This window comes from Canis lupus, chromosome 27 (genome assembly GCF_003254725.2).
Source record: "Canis lupus dingo isolate Sandy chromosome 27, ASM325472v2, whole genome shotgun sequence".
Classification (NCBI taxonomy): domain Eukaryota; kingdom Metazoa; phylum Chordata; class Mammalia; order Carnivora; family Canidae; genus Canis; species Canis lupus.
The window spans coordinates 41,359,601-41,383,086 of record NC_064269.1 but is presented as its reverse complement, the minus strand read 5'-3'; the positions used below and the strand labels follow the sequence as shown (position 1 = coordinate 41,383,086).

The following is a 23,486-nucleotide window of genomic DNA, read 5'->3' as shown; positions in this document are numbered from 1 at the left end:
TTCCCCCAGCTACCACACCACTTTTTATCTTATTTTATCCTATTTTTGTTTCGTTTCATTTCATCTTAAATGTCAGATCCATTTTGAAAAAAAAAATGGGGGTATTATGTTTTATTTGAAGTTCCAGCTATCTGAAATTTTCAGCTGAATCACTGATTATCCAAGTGGTGGGCTGGAAAAAAACTGATTAATTTCCCACCTCAGCTTCCTGATGGGTTTGGTTTGGCTCAGGGATGCAGTGTACAAATGCCTCCACATGAGGTGCCTTTGCCAGGAGCACGCCGCTGTGGAGCTGGCCAGGATGCCCTGCAGCCCCCCAGGGTTGACTCTGGGGGAGGTGGAAATGCTGGTGAGGTGGCAGTGACAGGGAGCCCATAGCAAAATGGCCTGAGAACCCATCCAGGCCTGGTGCAGCCGTCTGCGACAGCTGTCCTCACGGAGCCAAGGACTGTGCTGATACCGTCAGGTAGGAGTGAGGAGAGGCATAGCCGGGTTTCCCCCTGAGAAAAATGCAAAAAGCATGGATGCCTGGGTGGCTCAGTAGTTGAATGTCTGCCTTTGGCTTAGGGCATGATCCTGGCATCCCAGGATTGAGTCCCACATCGGGTTCCTCCCAGGGAGCCTGTTTCTCCCTCTGCCTGTCTCTGCCTCTGTCTCTGTGCCTCTTGTGATTAAATCAATAAAATCTTAAAAAAAGAAAAGAAAAATACAAGAAACAGAGACAAGTGTCTGCCAAGGGCAGGCTGGACAGAGCAAGTCTCCTAACTGGCAGCCCAGAACCTGGGGCGTGGCTGAGCACTAACAAACACTAATGTTGCACGGGGCAGATGAAGCAGTGGCTCCCAGGCTGGGCTCCATCCCCCAGTCCCTGTCACCACTTACTCTTCCAAAACCCTCGAGGCTCCAAGTTTGTCCATCAGTGTTTGGAACTGGGTCTCCTCATCGTCATCCATGTGGCCCACATGCTCTTCCCCTCTGGACTGGTACACCTTCTCTTCCTGCAGCGGGGCCACCTGTTGCCCTGCATCTTCCTGACCTGGCTTGTTCTGGCTGAAGAAGAAGTGACCTGGGGGGACACACAGCACCGGGATCTGAATTCAGCGAGCAATACTCACCCAGGAAGACCTTCTCATTCTTAGTTGCCAGGAATCGTGTGAGGCTCATCCGAAAGAAGAAAAGGGCAACCCCCCTACGGCAAGCATTCCTGGACACTATCTCCTGGGTTTGGGGGCTCTCCCACTTCCACAAGATGCTGAGAGACGCTAGAACCTGGGAAAGGTGGAATGGGTGACGGTACGATGGTGCCTTTGTGGTTCCTAGACCTTAAAATCTGGCTTTGAGCTCATCTCTTCACTGATTTCCTCTCTGGACAAGAGGCTTCCCTCCATCAACCTCCAAGCCTGACTGCGCTCCGAAGCATAAGCTAGTCATTCCCACCACTGGGATCACCGTGCTTCACGTTCACTAGCGATTAACAATTTTGGGTGCACTTTCTCCATACAGACTGCCTGTAATGTACAGCAATCTGTCTTATGCTCTCAAGGCAGTTATAAGCTCCTAGAGGTCAGGAAAGGCCTCAACTACTTCCAAACAAACTATATGGCACTTTGTTTGAGGCAGATGTGTGATAAAACTTGCCCACTGACCAGTACCTGCTCTGATCAATACCTGATCGCTATCTGATCTGTTGGTGTATCAGGTTTCTTTATCTCGTTTATGAATCTCTGGTCTCTTTCCTCCTGGGTACCTTGAGAATGACTGGTCTATTCAAACCCTCTAGAAAGTCCTCTGACAGTGGGTTCCCCTCCATCTGGAAAACTCAGCCAGGGGATCCCTGGGTGGCGCAGCAGTTTAGCACCTGCCTTTGGCCTGGGGCGCGATCCTGGAGACCCGGGATCGAATCCCATGTCGGGCTCCCGGGGCATGGAGCCTGCTTCTCCCTCTGCCTGTGTCTCTGCCTCTCTCTCTCTCTCTCTCTCTGTGTGACTATCATAAATAAATAAAAATTAAAAAAAAAAAAAACTCAGCCAGACCCAGGTTGAAATGAACCATTTCAGCCACCCCACTTTGTTGCACACTGGTAACATGGAAAGAAAATGAGATAGAGAGGCTGGAAATCTCATCTCGGCTCCCCCTTTTGTGACTAGGCTTCTACCTGAGTTTCCCTGCATTCCCCTTACCCCTCTCAGGTGGGAGGGGACCTGGTCATGACAGTGTTGTGGTACTGAGAGAACAATGGTGTGAACAGCTGCCATGGACACAGAATGAGGCCCAAATAATCCAAAGCTTAGAAGTTTCCGGAGAGCAGGGAAGCTTGTGCTACACAAACCCACAGATCTGGTGGGAGAGGTGTGCCCTTCCATAGCTTTAGGTAGATGCATGCCCTGGGGCCCTGGCACCCATCAGAACTTACTAAATCCAGTGGTGAACTCCTCTGGTGTCAGGAAGCCATTGCCGTCAGCATCCAGGGCATCGAATACATCCTCCAATTCCTCCAGGCTGAGAGGCAATTCCTCATGGAGCCTCTGAAAACAATCCAGACTGCACTGGTTAACACTCAGCTCAGCAGAGCTTCCTGCCAAAAATGTCTAGAGCTGGCCCTGTCCCACAAAATATCCCTTTACCATGCTTCTCCTCCTTTGAATGTTACAACATCGATGATTTACCAGGTGCCTACTGATGTGCTAGCCAACTTTCTAGGTGATTGACAAACAAATAAATATTTATCAATATATTTATAAATATGCGTACTTGTATTTAATTCTCATGACAATCCTTTAGGTGGGCATTATTATCACCACTTTCTACAGGAAGTATGAGGTTAAAGTTCCTTGCCCAAAGGTCACCTAGCCAGTAAAGAACCACACCAGGAGTCAAATCCAGGCCTGACTCCAAAGCTGGCCCTCTTCATAACCATAAAGAATGGAAACTGTGCAGGACTGAATCCTGTTGTGGGCTATAAGCTACATGACGTTCCGTTGTCAAGTTAAATGAGATAGCAAACATAAATAACTTGGCCCAGGGCCCGGCCCAGGGAAAGCATTCAATAAAAGGTAGTAGGGAGGCAGAGAAAGAGAGTGGGACAGACAGACAGACAGAGTGATCCACTGACCCACCAAGGCCAGCCAGCAAGTGAATGACAAATGGCCAGGTTTCGCCCAGTCCTCCCTGTCTCTGCAAGCCCCATCCTCTGCCATGCTACCTCCCCTGCTAAGACACAGGTATGGGTCACACTCGGAAGCCTCCTTTCATGGAGCCACTCATGTCCCTGGGTCTCAGCACATTTGTCAATTTCTGTGGACACACATTTTGATCCTTTGGCCCTGAGGGGATGGTAGATAAGCTCCCTTCTTTTGTGTAAGTGACCTACACCCATCACTTCAGGCTATGTCCCCTCCTTCTGCTTCCTATTGGCTCTCAACTCATTCCTGAAAAGATGTTAACTGCCATGTGCTTAAGGTATCAATCCTCCAAGAGCATTTGTGTTCTAAAGGGGAACTGGACAGGGTGGTGCACAAGGCAGCTTTAAATAAACGCTGAACCTAAATCCAGACCTGACTAGGGACCATGCAGGATGCAGGATAGGAGGGGAGGGACCAGCTGCTGTTGGGATAAGGAGAAAGTGGCTAAGTTCCTGACACTTCCCTCTGGCCTTCTGCCTCATGTGCAGTGGCCCCAGGTCAAGGCTGATCAGCATAGTTGAAGCAAGTGTTCTCTTCTGCCCTAATAATCTAAGTCCCCACACAAGGACTCCCCAGGGGAGTTCATTACAGCCCAGCTGATCTTCCTCCCTGTTACCCAAGAGACAGCTGCACAAGATTGCCAGCATCCAAGTAACTGACAGCTGAAGACAAGGAGCACAGGGTTGTAGGAGAAAGGTACATACCCCTCTGAACAATGAAAACGAGCCAGCAGGTGTGAAAGCCCACAACATGACTTGCAAGAACACTTGGCTTGATCCTATGGCTTGATCCTATGGCTGATAAGTCGTAAAGTTTAATTTGGCAGGTAGTGCATTAAGGGAGACTGTGATGCATTACAAAGTGGAAAGATAGGATGCTGTGGAAGCCATTTAGAAGAACTGAATTAAATATGAATGAGTTTTTTAGAAAGGAAGGGAGTGAGAGTGTGTGCAAAGCATCTAGAAGTACATGTGCTTAGCATACAGCAGAATCTCTGGCTTATCAACAATCCTTAAACCAGCTGTCTCAAAAGCCACAGTATGAAAATGAGGGAGGTGGGGTGAGGAGTGAGTCAATTTTGCAAGGAGGAAGTTTATTAGCTCCGCTGGAAACCAAAGGCATCAAATGGGATGTACAGGGAAAACCCAAGTGACTCTGCTCTGTTCCTCTGGGTGATCCTCCCTCTTCCCTCCCCACTGTCAGCCTGTTGGATCTGACCTGAGATATGCCTCACACAGTGCTGGAGCTAGAGATGGGCTGCCAGGGGGCTGCAGAGGTTGGTGGGACCCTCAATCTGCCTTTCACCCAAACCATCCAGCATATGGGTACCTCTTCTATTGTTAGCGTGAATCTCGAAAAGCTGTCATACCCCGCCCTGAGGCTCCATTCCTGAATCTAACACAAGTCCCTCCATCACCTAACCCCAGCCTCTCTGGTCTACGACTCAAGCTGGTTTCTTCTTGAACCTGGGACAAGTGATCTTAGATCCTCCCAGGAGTTCTTACTCTTCCTGTCCCAGCAAATTAGTACCAAGTTCTCCTTTAGCCTTCTCTGTACCACACCAGATTCTTTAACTTCTCTTTGTTTGCCCTATTTGAAAAATCCTTTATTCTTAATAACCATAATCACTTCTTGTTTATCTTTGTTCTCAGGTCCTGCAAAGCCATGTAAAATCATTTCATTCTGGCCTTGTCCCCTGAGCACCTGGTACTGTCTACATTTTCAATTCACTGAAGTAAGCAGAGCGAAGGGGGACAAGACTATCCATTGCACTGATCAGATAGCCTGCAAGGCTCCAGATTTGCCTAAAGTCACAGTGGAGACCAGTGCTGGGATTAAAGAGCTGATTTCCCATTCAGGACTTCAGCTACAGTCAAATGGTCCTCTGCCATGTTCTTTCTAGAAATCCCTATTGGGCATTACCATTCCGCACCTACCCATCTACCACCAAAAGTTTCTTTTACCAGCAGCACCACGTACTAGCCTTCTAGAGAGCCTGTTTCACTTGTACTTAGTGGTTCATTTCCATCTGGAAGGGCAGGCAGGGAAGGAGGAGAAATGGAAAGTGAGCTCACCCTATTCATGCTGCCATGCCCCATGCCCAAGCAGCTCTGTAAAACTCCACCACTCCATGAAAGCCTGCCTCCCACCACTGCCATCAAGTTAGCTCTGAATTCCTGCCTCACTCAGGTTCTGCAGCCCCCTGGGGTAGGCCAGGCTATGTAGATCCCCTAAACACATTTCCTTCTTTTATTAGCCTCACATCAGCTTGTATTTTATATACTGATAGATGCAATTAGTTTTTGAATGTCTGGTCCTTCAGTGGACTGGAAGCTCTGAGACAGGGATCCTGTTCATTTTCACTTACTATCGTGTTCCCAGATAGCTTAGTGATGACCGATATGAAGTATTCAGACACTTGTTGAATGAATGAATGAATGAATGAATGAGTGTCCAAGAATGATGGCAGGAGAGCCTGAACTCCTATTTAAGGGGCATTGGTCTGGATCTCTCATGCTCCTGATCCTGACCAGCACTCCTGCTGATGCTCTGCAAGGTCTTACAGACTGGACATTTTCCAGGACGTGGAACAGGAAGCAATCCTGCAGCAGCAGTGCTGAGGCCTGGGACTCCCAGAACCATGAAAAATGCTGTCTTCTGCTATGCACCAGCCAGACCCCTCTACCTTCCTGGTCACTAGCCCAGTAACATGCCTTATGCTGCTGAAAGTGAATGGGTGCACAACTTCAAACATATCCAAAGAAAACTCATTAAAGAGAAAACCAAAAGAGATCCAGCTTTACGTCAGAATTAAAGTCTCCCTCCTCTGGGGGCTTCAACAGCATCCTATTGAGACCTCTATTCCAGCACCAGCTACTGTCTTCCCGTGCCATAGCTCAGCCATATCAAACACCTTCAGGGTGAGAATTCAAGGTCTGAGAGGTGAGATCTATACCTTTATTCTGCTTTATGATTTCACGTGCTTGGTTCGGGCTGTTTGGTATAGCCTAGGGTTTCTTAACCTCTGCACTACTGAAATCTTAGAATGGTTAATTCTTTGTTGGGGGAGGGAGGGAAGCTGACCTGTGCATTATAGGGTATGAGCAGAAGATGCCAGTAGCACCTCCCTCTCTAGTACTTTCAATCGAAAATGTTTCCAGACATCACCAAATGTCCTCCAAGAAGTGAAACTGCCCCACTCATGTCGAGTGGACACAAACAACAACAACACTGGCTGGATAGGAGCGGAAGACTCCTTCTTCAGCATGAGTGTCTTTTCCTTATCTCCAAGGAAGTACAGATGACTTGCACTTAAAATCAAAGAATGATGGTTTAGCGGTTATGGAAAACAGTATTGTGGTTCTTCAAAAAATTAGAAGTAGAATTACCATATGATCCAGCAATTCCACTTCTGGATATCTACCCAAAAAAATTGAAAGTAGGGACTCAAAGAGTCTTTCACACCCCTGTTCGCAGCAGCATTATTCTCATTTGAGGGTGTGAAGCAGCCCAGGTGTCCATTGATGGATGAATGGATGAACAATGTGTAGTATATAGGTACAATGAAATATTATCTAACCTTATAAAGGAAGGAAATTCTGACACCTGCTGCAACATGGATAAACCTTGAAGACATTATGCCATGTGAAATAAGCCAGTCATCAAGGGGCAGATACTGTGTGGTCCCACTTACATGAGGAATTTAGAGCAGTCAAATTCATAGAGACAGAAGAAAGTAGAATGGTTGTTGCCAGAGGCTGCAGGCAGGAGGCAATGGGAGTTAGCATTTAATGGGTAGAGAGTTTCCATTCTGGAAGTTGCTAACGGTTCTAGAGATGATGATGGTGATGGTTGCATAACAGTATGAATGTGCTTAATACCATTGAGCTACAGCAAATGGTTAAGACGGTAAATTTTATGTTATGTGTATTTTGCCACAATTTAAAAAATCACAGTGTGGAGTACATCAGGCTGAGATAAGACATGGGACACAATTCCCCATCTCCCACTCCCAACACACACACACACACACACACACACACACACACACACACAAGTATATTTATGGAGGGATATCCAAGTCTGGCCTCAGAGCCAAGTGCTCTACATTCATACACTCATTCAATTCTCTTCTAACGCTGGGAGGTAGCATAAATAATTCACAGATGAGGAACTATGGCCTAGAGGGCTTAAGAGCCACACAAATTCATATGCTACTAAATTGCAGACTCAGGGTTAAAACTCAGTTCAATTTGCTATAAAAATCCTAGAAAGTCTTTTTGTTAACCTAAGCCAAGAATCATCTAACTTTTTCTGTAAAGGACTAGATAACACATATTTTTAGGCTGTGCAGGTCACTTGGTCTTTGTCAGCTATTCACTGGAGAACAGAAACTGCCATGGACACTTTGTAAATGAATGAGCATAGCTGTGTTCCAATAAAACTTTACTTTGTACAAGGAGGCACTATTTGGTTGGTTTGCCAGCAACTCCCAGATGATTCTTAACAGTTTGGCTAGTCGAGGAACTCTAGGCAGTGTTGGGAGATAGACACTTGGCATTGGCAGGTAATCATTTCACTCTGAAAAATCAAGGAAACAGGGTTTTTGAGGCTCTAGGTTTCTTCAGAGAGATCTCTTGCCCAAACTGACCCCATCTCCCTCTCTGGACTGAAGGAGTCCCTTCATGACTTATTCTAGCCCAGCTTCTTGAATCTCTCTGTCCCTTGGAGGCAGGATTGACTTCCAGTCACAGCCCTCAGCCCCATGACTCTGTTTGTCTAAGGGGCTGTACCAGACCTCACCCCACAAAGCAGTCTTCACCCCAATTCTGCCTGGATTGATCCCCATGAAACCCAGAGAGGTTCCTTGTGGAGGAGAGAGTGTAGACCCTGTTCCTTTCCTTCTGTGGTCCCTGCTCTCTCAGAGTGGGCTGGCTCCATACTGCTGGGGCTCAGGTGCTGTGGCCATCTCCCCTGCCTCTCTGATAAATACAAAATCCATCTGGCCCTCTGCAAATGCTTTTTGGTCATTCAGGAGCAAGAAGAACAAGAGCACCAGGGGAGGAGCTTAACTCTCTGTGTCATTCTTTTTTCAAAAGGACAGCAAGCCCTGCATGGCTCGTTCCAACTCTGCTTCTCCACTCACCTCTTCCAGCCTCTACGTTGGCCCTCCCATCTGACTCAAGGCCTCTCCTTCCTTAAGGGGTGTGCTTCAAAGGGCCTTCCTTCATGGCCAAATTTGTGTGTGTGTATATGTGTGTGTGTGTTTGTGTGTGTGCACAATCTGAGTGCTTCTGCTTTCAGTTTCCATGAGGCTGAGCTAGGAGCTAGAGGTGAATAAGGTGTTGGCAGCCAGGTCCAGCGAGCTGACCACCAACCGAAGTGGGGTGATCTCCTGGCAAAGCAGCTAAAGCTACAGCTGTCTCCCCTTTTAAACTAACAACAAAATAGATCCTCATAGACCAGCTCCTACTTATCGAGTGTTTACTTAGAGGTAGGCCCATGCCTTGGTCTCCATATATATTTTCTCACATCCCTCTGAAATAGATATGATCATTGTCATTTTACTGATGCTCAGAGAGATTGAGGGATTTGACCAAGGCTGAACAGCAAGTTAATACAAAAACAGATTTAAATCCAAGCTCCTTGAACTTTTATTTGCACTTAATCCTACATTGTCTGGACACTTCAGCATTTCCCAAGGGCAGATAACTCTCCTCACTCAGATGCACAGCCTCCTATGTTATCACCACATTAACCCAAGTAAAGAGCTCACCAAGAACTGTGAGAGGTGAACCCAAAGGGCACCTGGGGTTTCCACAGAAAGCCCAAGGTTGACTATATGTTGGTTAGTGGTCTCCACATAGTATTTTTCCAGCCCGTCTTGCCCCAGACAGGACCAGGGAAAGCAGCAAGAGACAGCAGTGCTTTTGATGGTACTCTCTCAGCCTGAAGAATGGAAAATTTGAAATGCTTCACTGTCCACAGGTACACAGAAGCTTCAGGGGAAAATGGAGCTGGTAGAAATGAATGCTAAGGATGTGCAAGCATCTGCCAGGTAGGATGCCTATCCCCTTCTCCGCATGCCAGGGTCAGGAGCAAGAACTGAGGAGAAATGTAGCTGAGTTGGTATCTCTGGAACTCAATGGTTAGGACTTCCACCCATGCCAAATACAAATGATGTCTAACAATCTAGACTTTATACCTTAGTCACCATGCCTCTTCCTCCCTTCATTAAAGAGTGGGCTACAGTGAGGGTTAATTGGGACAGATACAGAGTGGAAGTGCTGACTTGCACCATGCATGTGGCCAACAGGTGACCCTCTCAGTAAATGTGAATTCCATTTTCTTTCCAGAAGGGAAAATCAAAAGTTAAGCGTGCCATTAAAACACCATGACCAACCACCACTCCCACAAACCTTTGAAGGATAATTATGAAGTTCATAGACAGGGTAGATCAAAGATTTCCTCAAAGCACACTGAGTCTAGCCTGCCATGGGGAGGGAGACTTGGGAAATGAGTGCTGGTGCCAGAAATGTATTGGGTGATCAACTGCTGAAAACAAGGGTGTTCGGAGCTCACTTGTGGTGAAGCTGGCCCCATCCTCCAGTACTTTGCCCTCAATTTGCAGCTACTGTACAGTGGAAGAGCTTTAGGAACACCTGAAGCCTGAAAACACCATCCTGTGAGGCCAGGGAGAGAAAGACCCGCTGCCTTTCACCCAGGTCACAAGGCTCATCTCTTCATAGCTCCCATGTGTGAGCCCATCTGGGGCTGGTGCCCATGAGGGTCTATATTCCACTGCTCAACTTTAGTGTATTCCAAAAACCTAAATGTAAAAAAAGAAAACTTGACCATTATAAGACTTCCTTTCCAACAGCATCTTGACAAAGCAAATGATGAAAGGACTGGAGGCAGGGTTGCTCTGATTGAGGATGCATTTTATTTATTCATATCAGATGAAATCATGACTAGCATTAGGGATGTTAGTAAGATATTGAGAGGAAGTTTTTGACACTCATGGCGGAAAGGCACTAGACCAGGGGTGGCAAAGTGACGCCCCTGGGCTATAAATCAGACCCATCACCTGTTTTTTATGGCCAGTGAACTAAGAATGTCTTTTACACTTTTATTATCTTTTATTCAAGTAAAATTAATATACCATATTAGTTTCAAGTGTACAGTATAATGTTAAATGGTTGGAAAAAAGGCAGAAGAAGAATATTTGGTGACACGCAACAATCATATAAAATTCAAATTTCAGTGTCCACAAATAAAGTTTTATTGGAACAGAGCCAAGCTCAGCTGTTTACATGTTGCCTGGGGCAACACGATGCTGAGTGGTCATGGTGGTGCACACGACCCACAGAACCTAAAATCCTTATTCTCTGGCCGTTTACAGAGAGTTTGCTGAGCTCTGCACCAAGCAATTGTGTGCACTGGGTTTCTGAAGTATCTCTCTTGGGACATATTTACAAGAAGTTGAGTGAGGTTGAGTGTGAGAGCTAGGGACAGATAAGGAGCTCTAGAAGCACCTTTCTCTCTGGTCCTTGCACCTGCCACTGTGCCTGCTCTGAAGGCACACATAGCACCCTGGCCTAGCTCAAGGCTTTGCTGTGAAGCAACATGCTGGTGCCTCCCACTTTGTTTCAGAAGGTTCTCTGCCATGTCTTACCCAAGTTCCTTATGTTGCTGTCGCCATTTTCTGCAGTCCTGGGAGTTACTGAGTCAGAGAAAGGAAATAATCTCTGAGTGCGACAGCAAGCAAAAGCCAGAATAGGAATGAACCCGGGAGATCTGGCTCCCAGTAGAGTTTGGGCTGACACTTCCTTCCAGGGAAGAGTAGATAGCATTTTCTTCTGCCCCCACTGGGGCAACCCCTAACCCAAGACAGGAAGACCCATACCATTTGGCATACCGGGTGGGTAGGCCTCTTACCTGCATGTCCTTCCTGGCGATGAAGCCCTTGCCTTCTGTGTCACAGGTCTGAAAGAATTCCTGTGCCTTGCTCAGCATGGACAGCTCCTGGGTCTCCTTGCATTCCAAATTGTCCTGGGGACCCATGCAGGCCCCACTCTCCTTTGGACCCTGGCCAGATCTCTGGGGTCTAGAGACCACTCTCCTGTCAAGGGTAGCCATCCCAGTTTGTCAATTTCTTCAAGTCTTTGCAGAATCTAGACACAGAAGATGAGAGAGACAAGTGGGTATGTGTGCATGGAGTGAGGTATGTCCAGCCTCTCTTAGCAACCACCTCTTCATTAGCAGAAGCTCAGGGCAAGGGTAAATGGGCCGTGATCAGCTAGCCCATCAAAGGAAGAGGGGGAAGAAGAAAAGAGACATTTCCAGATTGAAAGGAGGTGGGTAGAGGAAGCCTGAAAACAATGTCTCCCCATTCAAACTAACAACAAAATAGATCCTCATAGACCAGCTCCTACTTATCGAGTGTTTACTTAGAGGTAGGCCCATGCCTTGGTCTCCATATATATTTTCTCACATCCCTCTGAAATAGATATGATCATTGTCATTTTACTGATGCTCAGAGAGATTGAGGGATTTGACCAAGGCTGAACAGCAAGTTAATACAAAAACAGATTTAAATCCAAGCTCCTTGAACTTTTATTTGCACTTAATCCTACATTGTCTGGACACTTCAGCATTTCCCAAGGGCAGATAACTCTCCTCACTCAGATGCACAGCCTCCTATGTTATCACCACATTAACCCAAGTAAAGAGCTCACCAAGAACTGTGAGAGTCAACAAGTTCTTGGTGAGCTCTTTACTTATGCAGCAGACCTTTGCAGGGGGGCCCATGAGCATGCAGATGAAAGTTGATGAATGGGAGTTTGCCAGGGCCTCAAGGAGCTTCCTGTCCTACTGGACTTGCCAGGCCTAGTTTGGTGACACCCAAAGCTGTCTCCAGCCAACACAGAATCCCATATTATATACCCTGATCTGACTTTAAAGCCTCTCAAGGAGTTTTTTTCAAAGGGTGCATTGTGATGTGATGCTATGAAGAAGGTTTGTAGAAACCCGCCTCTCGTCTGGACTCTGCTACTTCAATGACCATGAACCAGTCAGTACCTACCTGTCTGATCTTGGTTTTCTCATCTGTATAATGACAAGACTGGACCTATATGTCTTTTTTTTTAAGATTTTATTTATTTGAAAGAGAGAGTGAGTATGAGCAGGAGGGAGCGGCAGAGGGAGAGAGAAAAGCAGACTCCCCACTGAGTAGAGAGCCCAATGACTCAGGACTTGATCCCAGGACCCTGAGATCACAATCCGAGTCAAAGATAGACACTTAGCCAGCTGAATCACCCAGACAGCCCCAGACCTATTTGTCTTTAAGGTCCCTTCTACCTCTGTTTGTAAGTCTATGAAATTTCAACAGAATAAATTGTTATTAATAAAAATTGGGTTAATGTGATGAAAGGAAATATCAATATCCCTGAGTTTTCTATCTGAAGACTTTTTGGAAATAGGCTTGGTCCACATTTGCAGTATATGATAGCATTTGAATGTTAAAATACAGATACACATTGTAAATGCATTTGGGGGGAAATCAGGAAATGAAGTTCTAAATCATATCTCCTGTGCCTTTGTCAGAAAAAAAGGTGGAAAATCACTGTATAGCAGGTGGATTTGTCTGATTATCAGAGCCCAGGGCACTGGCTCAGTTATACTGTAAATCCAAAGTAATCTATAGTTTCAGTCAACATTTTCCACCTACCAAATGTGTCAAGAGCTGGAATACTATTCCTGGCTTTAGGAATGCACTCTGTGTAACAAAGCCTGGGCAACGTAGAGCAGACTTCACCTTCTGCCTCCACTTGGGCTGGACGATGGGCTCCCATCTGCCACCTCTGACCAGCCCCTTCCTCAGGAATTGTTTCTCTTTGTCCCTATTATATAGTGTGAACTGGGCATCACCTAATCATAGACAGATTTAACATTTCTATTCTGTCTTGCCCAGAAGGAACTAAATGCCTTAGTTATAAGTCCCAAGAGAGGAGGGCCATTTCTGGGCAGCCTTATGATGTGCATTGCCCAGAATATCTATGTGCAACTCTGAGCTTACGAAGGGCTTTTGGATAATAACAGTGGTAACATCTAAGCTTCTGCAAATGCACAGCATGAGCAGAACAGTCTATATCTTTCTGCTACCTAGTCAGGACTGTCTCAAGGTGTCTGTCATCCAGCAGCCCCTGCCCCATTCCTACTTGCTGTTCCCAGAAGACTCTACTAACAACATCTGACATTCCTTGAGGGTTTCCTCTTGCCAGCCCTCTGACATACTTTATTCTGATAGAACCTGGTATCCCTCTACTAGGTAAGGATGACTAGGATTTCCATCTCACAGATAAGGAAACTGTGTTTGGGAAAGGTTAAGGGACTTAGATCAAGGTCTAGTAGAGTTAGAGATCTTAGGTACTATACCACATGGCCTTCTATCATGGGCCCCAGCTATGGACTTGCTCTTAATGGTCTACTTATCCCCAACAGATAATAACCTAAGTCCACCACCCAGAGGCATAGTCATCATTTTAACATTTATCATTCATTCATTCATTCATTCATTTATTCACTCATTTACTCATCTACTGATTACCCTGTTGCAGGCTCTGAGCTAACACTGAAAAATGCAAACATGAATAAGACATGGTCCCCGCTGTTAATGAGTGATGCTCAAATGGTGGGGTTTCAGTCATGGTAACTCACAGTAAAGGAAGATATTTGGGGTTAGGTCTGTCCTCCATATCCTTCAAAAGAGACTACAGAGCAATCAGCTACTACCTACCACTTATGTGAGCTGAAGTGAGCCATTCTGGGCATGGCAATTCGTAAAGACAATCTGCCAGTTCTAAGTCTGACTTTCTCTGGCTCTCTGCCTTCCCTGACCCATTTCACAGGTGATGCATGGCATGAGATAGCTAATAGTTCTAAGGCAGCCAGCTATGAGCAACTATTAGAAAGGCACCATGTCTTATTTGATTTTAATCCCCGTTCCTAGCCAAGAATATGGTATATAATAGGCGCTCACTGGTTGTCTGCTGAATAAAGGAAAACCAATTTTTTTGGCTGAATTCTTTGCAGGGAGGCCAAGAATTTGTATTTCAGTCAGATAGTTCTATATCTGGATTTTTATCTCATAAATAATAAGTTCAGACTTCCATTTCCAGAAAAGATGGAGTAACAGAGACTGAACTTACTTTCCAACTGAAATAACTTTTAAAAAATCCAAACAAAATATACTTTAAAAAAATTCTTTCTAAAACACTAGACATCAGGCAACACAGGACAGTGATTCTTCAGTAGAGCTGGGACTAGGGTGACTTAAATGAAGCTCCAAAAGTGCAAAACTAAAGGAGGCATTTACTCTCAGGTACTAGCCTTGTACTTGTACAACTCTGAAAGTGAGTGTCTTCTTAAGGGTGAGATGCCTAAGATACAATATTTAAAGAGAAATCCATTCTTAAAACTGCATTTAAAGGGAAATCCATTCTGAAAACTTAAATTTTTGTACCCTAGGGACTTACCCACCTCATTCTAGCCCAAAACTTGTTCCTAACAAGTGGAAAACAAACAAAAGGAGCCCTATTATTGCCTAAAGAGTTTTAAGGCCATGACACAGGAAGGGAATATCCAGGCAGAGCCTGGCAGACTCTCCAAGTTGAAAAAACCCAACTATATGCTGCTTACAAGAAGTAGAGTTTAAACATTATGACACAAATAAGTTAAAAGCAAAAGGCTGGAAAAATATACACCATATTAATACTAGCCAAGAGAAAACTGCATATTAATATCAGGCAGAGTCTATTCTAGAACAAAGAATATATTAATGAGAATAAAGTAATTCACAATGATAATCAATTCATTAATAAGATAATAATAATCCTAAATACTTATGCACCTGATAACAGGGCTTTAAAATGCATGAAGCAGACGGAATGAGCACTGGGTGTTATACTATATGTTGGCAAATCGAACTCCAATAAACAATAAATAAATAAATAAATAATAAAATGCATGAAACAAAAACTGATAGAATTGCAAGGAGAAATAGACAAATCCACATTCATATTCAAAGATTTCAATTTCATTCTATCAATAAGTAATAAAACATGTAGAATGAAATCAGTAAAGATACCGAAGTGAACAATGCTGTCAACCATCTTGACCTAATTGACATTTATAGAGTACTTTACCCAACAAAAGGTAAATATACTTTCTTTTCAATGCACATGGAATATTTACATAAGGGTCCATATTCTGGTCCATAAAGCAAGTTTTAATAAATATTAAAGGATTCAAAGTCATATAAAGTACATACTTAAACCACAGAGAAGTATGTGAACAAAACAATAATAGAAAGACCTCTGGAATATCCCCAAATAGGTGAAAACTACATAACATACTTCTAAATAACTCATAGGTCACAGAAGAAATGGAAAGGGAAATGAAAAAGTATTTTGAATTAAGTGAAAATAAAAGCACAATATATCAAATTTGGTAGTGTATTGCCAATGTAGTACTTAGGGGAAAAAATATCTAGACACATATATTAGAAGAGAAGAAAGATCTCAAACCTATGGCTTCAGCTTCTATCTTAAGAAACTAGAAAGAGAAAAGTAAATTAAAACCAAAGTAAGGAGAAAAAAATAAGAGTCTGATCAGAAATCAATGAAATAGGGGATCTCTGGGTGGCTCAGCGGTTTAGTGCCTGCCTTTGGCCCGGGGCGCGATCCTGGAGTGCCGGGATCGAGTCCCACGTCGGGTTCCCGGCATGGAGCCTGCTTCTCCCTCTGCCTGTGTCTCTGCCTCTCTCTCTCTCTCTCTCTCTCTCTCTTTCTGTCTATCACAAATAAATAAATAAACCTTTAAAAAAAGAGAAATCAATGAAATAGAAAACAGAAAAGCAATAGAGAAAATTAACAAAAATAAAAGCTCATTCTTTAAGAGGATCAATAACGAGAGAAGAGACTATAATATCAGAAATTTGAGAGGTGATACATTACAAAATCTATTGACACTAAAAGGCTAACAAGAAAATGTTATGAACATTCTATGCCAATAAATTTGACAATTTAGATGAGATGGACAAATTCCCTGAGAATCACTAAACACCCAAGCTTATTCAAGAGGAAATAGGTAAAATGAGTAACATGATTAAGGAAAGTGAACTGACAGTGACAACCCTTCCTACAGGAAAACTTAAGGCCCAGATGGCTATATTGATGAACAATACAAATATTTAAAGAAAAACAAATACTAATTCTATGCAAACTCTCTAGAAGATAGAAAAAATATAAAATACCTTCTAACATATTCTGTGAGGCCAGAATGACCTTATACCAAAGCTGGACAAAGACATTAAAGAAAAGAAAAATACAGGCCAATATCCCTCATGAACATAGATGCAAAAATTCTTTACGAAATTTTAACAGATTGAATTCAATACCATATATAAAAAATGAATATATCCTGACCAAGCAGAGTTCTATCCTGGAAATGAGAAAATGTTTACATTTGAAAATCAACAATGTAATTCACTATATTAACAGATTAAAAGTGATAAGCCTTATGATCATCTCAGTAGACACACACACACACAAAATTGACAAAACCCAACATCAATTCCTGATGAGAACTTTCAGAATGCCAGGAATAAGAAAGAGTGTGCTTAACCTGAAACAGGACATCTACAAAAAAACCCAATAGCTGGTATCATACTTAATGGTAAAAAAGCCAGATGCTTTCCCCCTATGATCAAGAAAAAGACAAGAATGTCTATCTACTCTGAACGCTTCTATCTAAAGTTGTGTTGGAGATTCTAGCCAGTTCACTGAGGCAAGAAAAGAAATAAAAAACATCCAAATTGGACATGGAAAAAGATAAAATCATCTTAAACCCCAGATGACATGATTGTCTATGTAGAAATTCTGATGAAATTCACGAAAAGCTACTAGAACTAATAAGTGAGTTTGACAAGGTTAAGAGATTCAAGTTTTCTCTATAAAAATCAATTGTATTTCTGTACAGCAGCAACAAAAACCTAAAACTGAAATAAAAAGACCATTTACAATGGCATCGAAACTATGAAATACTTAGAGACATAGCTGACAAAAATGTGTAATATCTGTATACAGAAAGCTTCAAAATATTGATGAGGGAAATTAAAGAAGACCAAAATAGGTGGGTAGATATTCATGTTCATGGTTTGGAAGACTCAGAACTATTAAGATGTCATTTCTAGCTTAAATTCATCTCTAGATTCATCTCAATCTCAATCAAAATCCCAGCAGGATTTTTTGTAGAAATTGACAAGCCAATCTAAAATTCATATTGAAATGCAAAGGACCTAGAATAGCCAAAACAATTTTGAAAAAGAAGAACAATATTGTAAGACTAACACTATCTGATTTCAAAACTTATTATAAATCTATAGTAATAAAGGCACTGACTGTGGTACTGGCACAGAGACTAAAAAGAAAAAAAAAAGATAAATGGAACAAAATAGAGAATAGAGAATCCAGAAATAGACCCACATATATAACTGATTTTTGACAAGAATGCAAAGGCAACACAGTGGAGAAAGAATAATCTTTTCAGCAAATGGAACTGGAATAATTGGATATCCATTTGCAAAAAAAAAAAGAATCTCAGTGCGTACTTTATGCCACATACAAAAGTTGGTTCAAAATGGATCATAGACCTAAACGTAATGACTAAAAATATAAAACTACAAGGAGAAAATATTCTTGTGACCTTGGCTTAGGCAAAGATTCCTTAGGTACATTTGCAATAGCATAATACTTCAAAAAATGGATAAATTGGACTTTGCAAAAATTTTAAATTTGTTGTTAGAAAGACACCATTTAAATACAGATTGGGAAAAAATATTTGCAAAGCATATATCTGACAGAGAATTTTGATCCAGAATACGTAAAGAGCGCTTAGAACTTATTAATAAGAAAATAAAGAACTCAACTTTTTAAATTGGCAAAACATCTGAACAGCCACTTCATCAAATAGGATGTATGGATATCAGATAGTTACATGATAATGTTCAACATCATTAGTCATAAGGGAAATGCAATCTAAAGCCATAATGAGCTGTCACTACACACCTATTAGAATGGCTAAAATGAGGGGTCCATGGGTGGCTCAGTTGGTTAAGTGTCCAACTCTTGATCTCAGCTCAGGTCTTGTTCTCAGAGTCATGAGATCAAGCCCCATGTTGGGCTCCATGCTGGACACGGAGGCTACCCTCTCCCCCCGCTCCCCCAAAAAAAGAATGGCTAAAATGAAAAGATTGACATACTACCAAGTCTTGGCAAACACGTGCAGCAGTTGGATGGACTTGTCACACAGCACTGGTGGGAATGTAAAATGGTACAGCCCCTTTGGTAAACATCCGGAAGTTTCTTTAAAAAGTCAAACAAATTTCTACTGGCCATTCCACTCCTGCCATTCCACTCCTAAATATTTACCCAAGAGAATAAAAGCCCTCTGTCCACACAAAGACTTATACATGAATGTTCACTGAAGCTTTATTTGTAATAGCCAAAAACAACACAAATATTCATCAACAGGTGAATGGGTAAGCAAACTGTCATATATTATGCAAGGGAATGCTACCCTGCATTAAAAGAAATGAACTATTGATCCAAGCAACAAAATGGATAAATCTTGAAATAATCATGTGAGCAAAAAAAGCCAAACAAAAAGAGCAGATAGTACTTGATTCCATTTATATAAAATTATAAAAATGAAGACTAATCTCTAGTGACAGAAAAAAGAGAAGGGAGGGTAAAGAAGGGTGAGAAGGAGAGATTACATGATCAAGAGGAGAGTTTTTTGGGGTGTGGATATATCCACAGTTTTAAATGTGATCATTTCATGGAGATATATATGTGTGTGTATGGATACATATGTGTGTATGTCTATACCTACGTGTATGTATGTGCGTACATAGGTGTACACGTACACATGTATATCCATCCATACATATGTACATACAAATATATACCAGAACTTATCAGGTTGTACTTTTTTTTTTTAGAGAGAGAGAGAGTGTGAGCAGGGCGGGGTAGAGGGGAAGAAAGAAAGAAACCCCAGCAGGCTCCAGGCTCAGCATGGAGCAGGAATCCAAACCCCACCGGGAGTGGACATGCGGCTCAATCCCACAATCCTGAGATCACGACCTGCGCTAAAACCAAGAGCTGGACACTCTAATGACTGAACCACCCAGGCGTCCCTCAAATTGTACACTTTAAATACATACAGTTTATTGTATGTCAATGGGGCCAGGCCAGTACCTTCTTAAATCCCCCAACTTGCAAATCTAACCCCACCTACTGTATTTAACCCCAGAAGCCTGATCTTTCCTCCTAAATTCAACCCTGGCAAGCAGGAAATGGTAGAAAATGAAGTAATTTCCCCGTGAAAATCCTCAGTCCCTTACTGTAGGGAGCTCAGTGAACTCTGAAAATAAGGGCGTAGGGCAGATCATGCACTCAGCCCCCTCTCTTTTTCCCTTTCTCTCCTCAGGTTTGGCCTGTGATCTTTACACAGCATCTGTGGGTTTCCCAAGGGAAACAGAAGACAAAACAACAGAAGGGCTTCTACTTTTGTTTCAAAAATAAAATGGAAGCCCTGTGACTGGCTCGGCTGTTTCACATTTGGGTGAAGCCCAGGGTTGCTCTGGGCTCTGGGCTGCACACAGCTTTCTGCCTGGAACGTTTTTTAGACCAAAAGACAGTATGACCACAAAAGCGAAACCAGTGGGATATATTCCAAAGGGAAAGAGGAAGAGTCATCGCCATCACATGGGGAACAGTGACATCACTTTTTATCTGCCTGTCTCTATCCGAACTCGAGGACCACTCTTCTCCCTCCAGAGTGGTTCCGTAAAAGCCTTTATACATGGGTGGAAATTATCCAGCCCTCAAACATTTCCAGGAACATTTCTGGGACTTCCAAAGTAATTCTAGCAGCTTAGTAACTGCTGCAATTGGAAAGGTCATAGATCAAACCTGAAGCCCTCTTAGAGGTTCTAAGCTAATTTCCCCCTTACTTGGGGCCCGGCGGAGATGGTGAGCAGCTGGTACCCCCCACACACCACACCCACTGCACACTTGAAAGCAGCCATTAAATCACCCCAATTCCCCTTGAATCTCCCCTGCAGTGGGCAGTTGGGAAACTGAAAGCATAAAAGGCATCTTCGGGATTTGCTGGAATCTCTTTAATTATCTCAGCTTCAGAGGAGGCATTCTCCACACGCCCAGAGTCTCAGCCATTCACTCTGAGTGGACAGTGTCAGAAGACGGCTGGGGTAGGCAGGTCTTGTGCAACTGCAGAGGATGCAGTTCGATATGAATGGATGTGAAATGCTCAGGAGGGAAGGGTAGGCAGTGCACCTCTTGGGCAGGAGCCAGTTAAGAAGCCTCAATGGGAGGTGTTTCCTAGGACTGAGCAAAGGCAGGATTGTGAGTGCCTCTTCCATCCTATAAAAATAATCTGCGTAGGTCAGTTCAGACCCTCGGTGTTGTCTCAATATCAGTCCACCTTCTCTGAGAAGTCTTATTGGCCGCCCAATCCGGACTGCTTTGCCCACTGTCCCTCTGAAGACTTACTGCTTCGTTCATGCTTTCAGCATTAGAACATACCACTTGGTCTGGTTGGCTAGAGTTTCAAGTGTGCATGGTAGGACTTACTTTTTCCTCAAAGGCAGAAGCTCTAGGTCCATAAATCTTAGTGAGTATGAAATTGATATTGGAACATTTAAATAAACAAATGTTCCACCAGTTCCCAGTCTGGTACTTTGCACATAGCAGCTACCTAATAAATGCATGTTGGCTTCTTAACTGACCATTGACAGTGAGGGCTGAGAGTGGTAAATATCTGTGGTATAACGAAAAATACATACTTGGTCTTTGCCCCTGGTTCCTGGCACAGAGCTCCTGAAATTTCCTGAGTGAAAGCAATGTCCTTTGCTATTCCTAATGAGCCACTTTTGACCACGCCTGAATTTATGGGGAAGCGCTAACTCTTGGTGGGCTTCTAGATAGCTTCAGGATGGGGGCTGGGTGCTGGAGGAAACAACCAGGAGATGGGACAGTTGACATTCAGCAAAGACAAAGGGGCTGATGCTTGAGTTGAATCACCAGTGGCCAATGACTGAATCAGTCATGCCTCGGTAAGGAAACTTCCATAAAAAACCCTAGCCTACGGGACTCGGGAGCTTCTGTGTTAGTGAACACATGGAGGAGGTGAGAGAGCATGGAAGTGCCATACTACTCCCCCACACATACACCTCCCCTTACCCTTCTCATCTCTTCCATTTGGCTGTTCCTGAGCTGTATCCTTCATAATAAACCAGTCATGTAAGTGAAGCACTCTGCTGCATCTTGTGAGTCGTTCTAACAAATCACTGAGGAGGAGAATGTTGGGCGGGTCAGTCAGACAGATGGGTGACAGCCTGGGACTTGAGATGGTCTTGTGGGAATGGGCCCTCAGCTGTGGGTCTGTGCTAACTCTGGGGAGTGAGTGTCAGAGCCGAATTGAGTCACAGGACCCACATCAGTGTCTGAAATAGCATTGAGAAAGAAGACATCGAAATATTTGGCAAACCAGTTCTCCAGGGTGAAGACGGGGAAGGCCCTGGCTTGTGGCATCTGCCTGTTTCTGTAGTGTCAGGGTTCCCCCCATGGCCCATGTCAAGCTACCAGCAATCAGCCCTCACTGAGAAAGAAATGGTGAGGCTAATGTTTCTGCAGGGTGTCCTGATCTCTGAATCCCCAGGAATGTGTGTGCAGGTGATGGCAGAGGATGCCTCCTTAGGCTGTGACCCTCCACCTCACCCCCAATCCGAGACTTAAGGGGCATGGCCCATTTCAAATGCATCTTAGTACTTGGGGAAAAAGTGCTGTGATCAAACCTCAGGGTTTCATAGGTGGCCTGCCCGGTATTCATATGCATGACCCTCCCCTCCTCCAGCAGCTCTGGGCAGACCCTCTGGTGGGACCAGGACACTGAGGCTGGTACATAGCTCTTTTCGGTGAGGAACAAAGATGCTACTTTGCAGGGTACCTTTTACCACCCTACAGCTCAAGACTAAAGGACTTAGCACAGGAACCAGACCAGTCTAGAAATAGCCTTTCCCTGTGCCATAGGCAATTGTTACCTACTTCTTTCACACACAGTGCAGGGGGGCTTTGGACCAATCCCACCCCTTCTCTAACAGGCCTCTCACTGTAGTGGATAAGAATCCAAACTCCAAGGCCAGGCTGCCCACAGTACTAGCTATAGGGCCAAAGACAGTTTTCCTAAGCTCTCTGTGCCCTACTTTCTCATTTGTAAAATGTTAGCTATGGTTTTATTCCTTTTTTTTTTTTTTTTTTTTTAAGATTTTATTTTTAAGTAATCTCTGCACCAAACAGGAGGCTTGAACTTACAACCCTGAGATCAAGAGTTGCATTTTCTTCTGACCAAGCCATCCGGGTGCCCCTGCTTATTATTCTCTCTCTTTTTAAAAAATATTTTATTTAAATTGAATTTGCCGACATATAGTATAACACCCAGTGATCATCTCATCAAGTGACCACTTAGTGCCCATCACCCAGTTACCCCATCCCCCCATTCATCTCCCCTTCTTCAACCCTTTGTTTCCCAGAGTTAGGAGTCTCTTATGGTTTGTCTTCATCTCTAATTTTTCCCCACTTAGTTTCCCTCCTTTTCTTTATGGTCCCTTTCACTATTTCTTATATTCCACATATGAGTGACACCATATGATGATTGTCTTTCTCCGACTGACTTATTTCACTCAGCATCATACCTGGTTATTATTCTTATTATGGAATTCAAGTGGTCTTGCTTCACTCCAGATAAAACTCTAACAGAACAAATAAGCCAAAAAAAAAAACATATATATATATATATATATATATATATATATATATATATATATATATACTACATGAAGAGATACAATCAAGAAGCCCATAAATCTACCACTGACTGCCACAGCTGGATGGGACTTGGTGGTGTGATGTCACCCACTCAAGGCCACAGGGAAGGCCACATGCCTCATCAGCCCAAATAAAGGGGCAGGTGTATGGAAGTGCCTTTGGGAGGGCAATCTTTCTACTGTGCCGCCTGCTGTCACTTATGCAACTGCTATATCCTGCCTCCTCTTCCCTCAAATTAGGTCCAATTTCCTTGTTCTCGCCTCAAGGGAGACAGGGAACAGCTGTCTCCTACCTCCATAAAATAACTCTTCCAGGTCTGGACAACTATTATTAA

The 23,486-nt window shown here is 43.6% G+C and overlaps 1 protein-coding gene across 6 annotated transcripts in view; it reads right to left on the bottom strand.

The window, feature by feature from the left end:
* Nucleotides 1–23,486, bottom strand: part of CRACR2A (calcium release activated channel regulator 2A) — a 144,345-nt gene that overhangs the window by 79,677 nt on the left and 41,182 nt on the right. For all 6 annotated transcript variants that reach the window (XR_007406620.1, XM_049102983.1, XM_035707280.2 and 3 more), the window contains 3 exons: nucleotides 11,121–11,356; nucleotides 2,414–2,525; nucleotides 883–1,066 (listed from right to left, as the gene is read on the bottom strand). Coding sequence is in view for 5 of the 6 variants with exons in the window: in XM_049102983.1 (XP_048958940.1) it covers nucleotides 883–1,066; nucleotides 2,414–2,525; nucleotides 11,121–11,321 (497 nt within the window). In the remaining variant the exon portion in view is untranslated. The remainder of the gene's footprint in view (nucleotides 1–882; nucleotides 1,067–2,413; nucleotides 2,526–11,120; nucleotides 11,357–23,486) is intronic.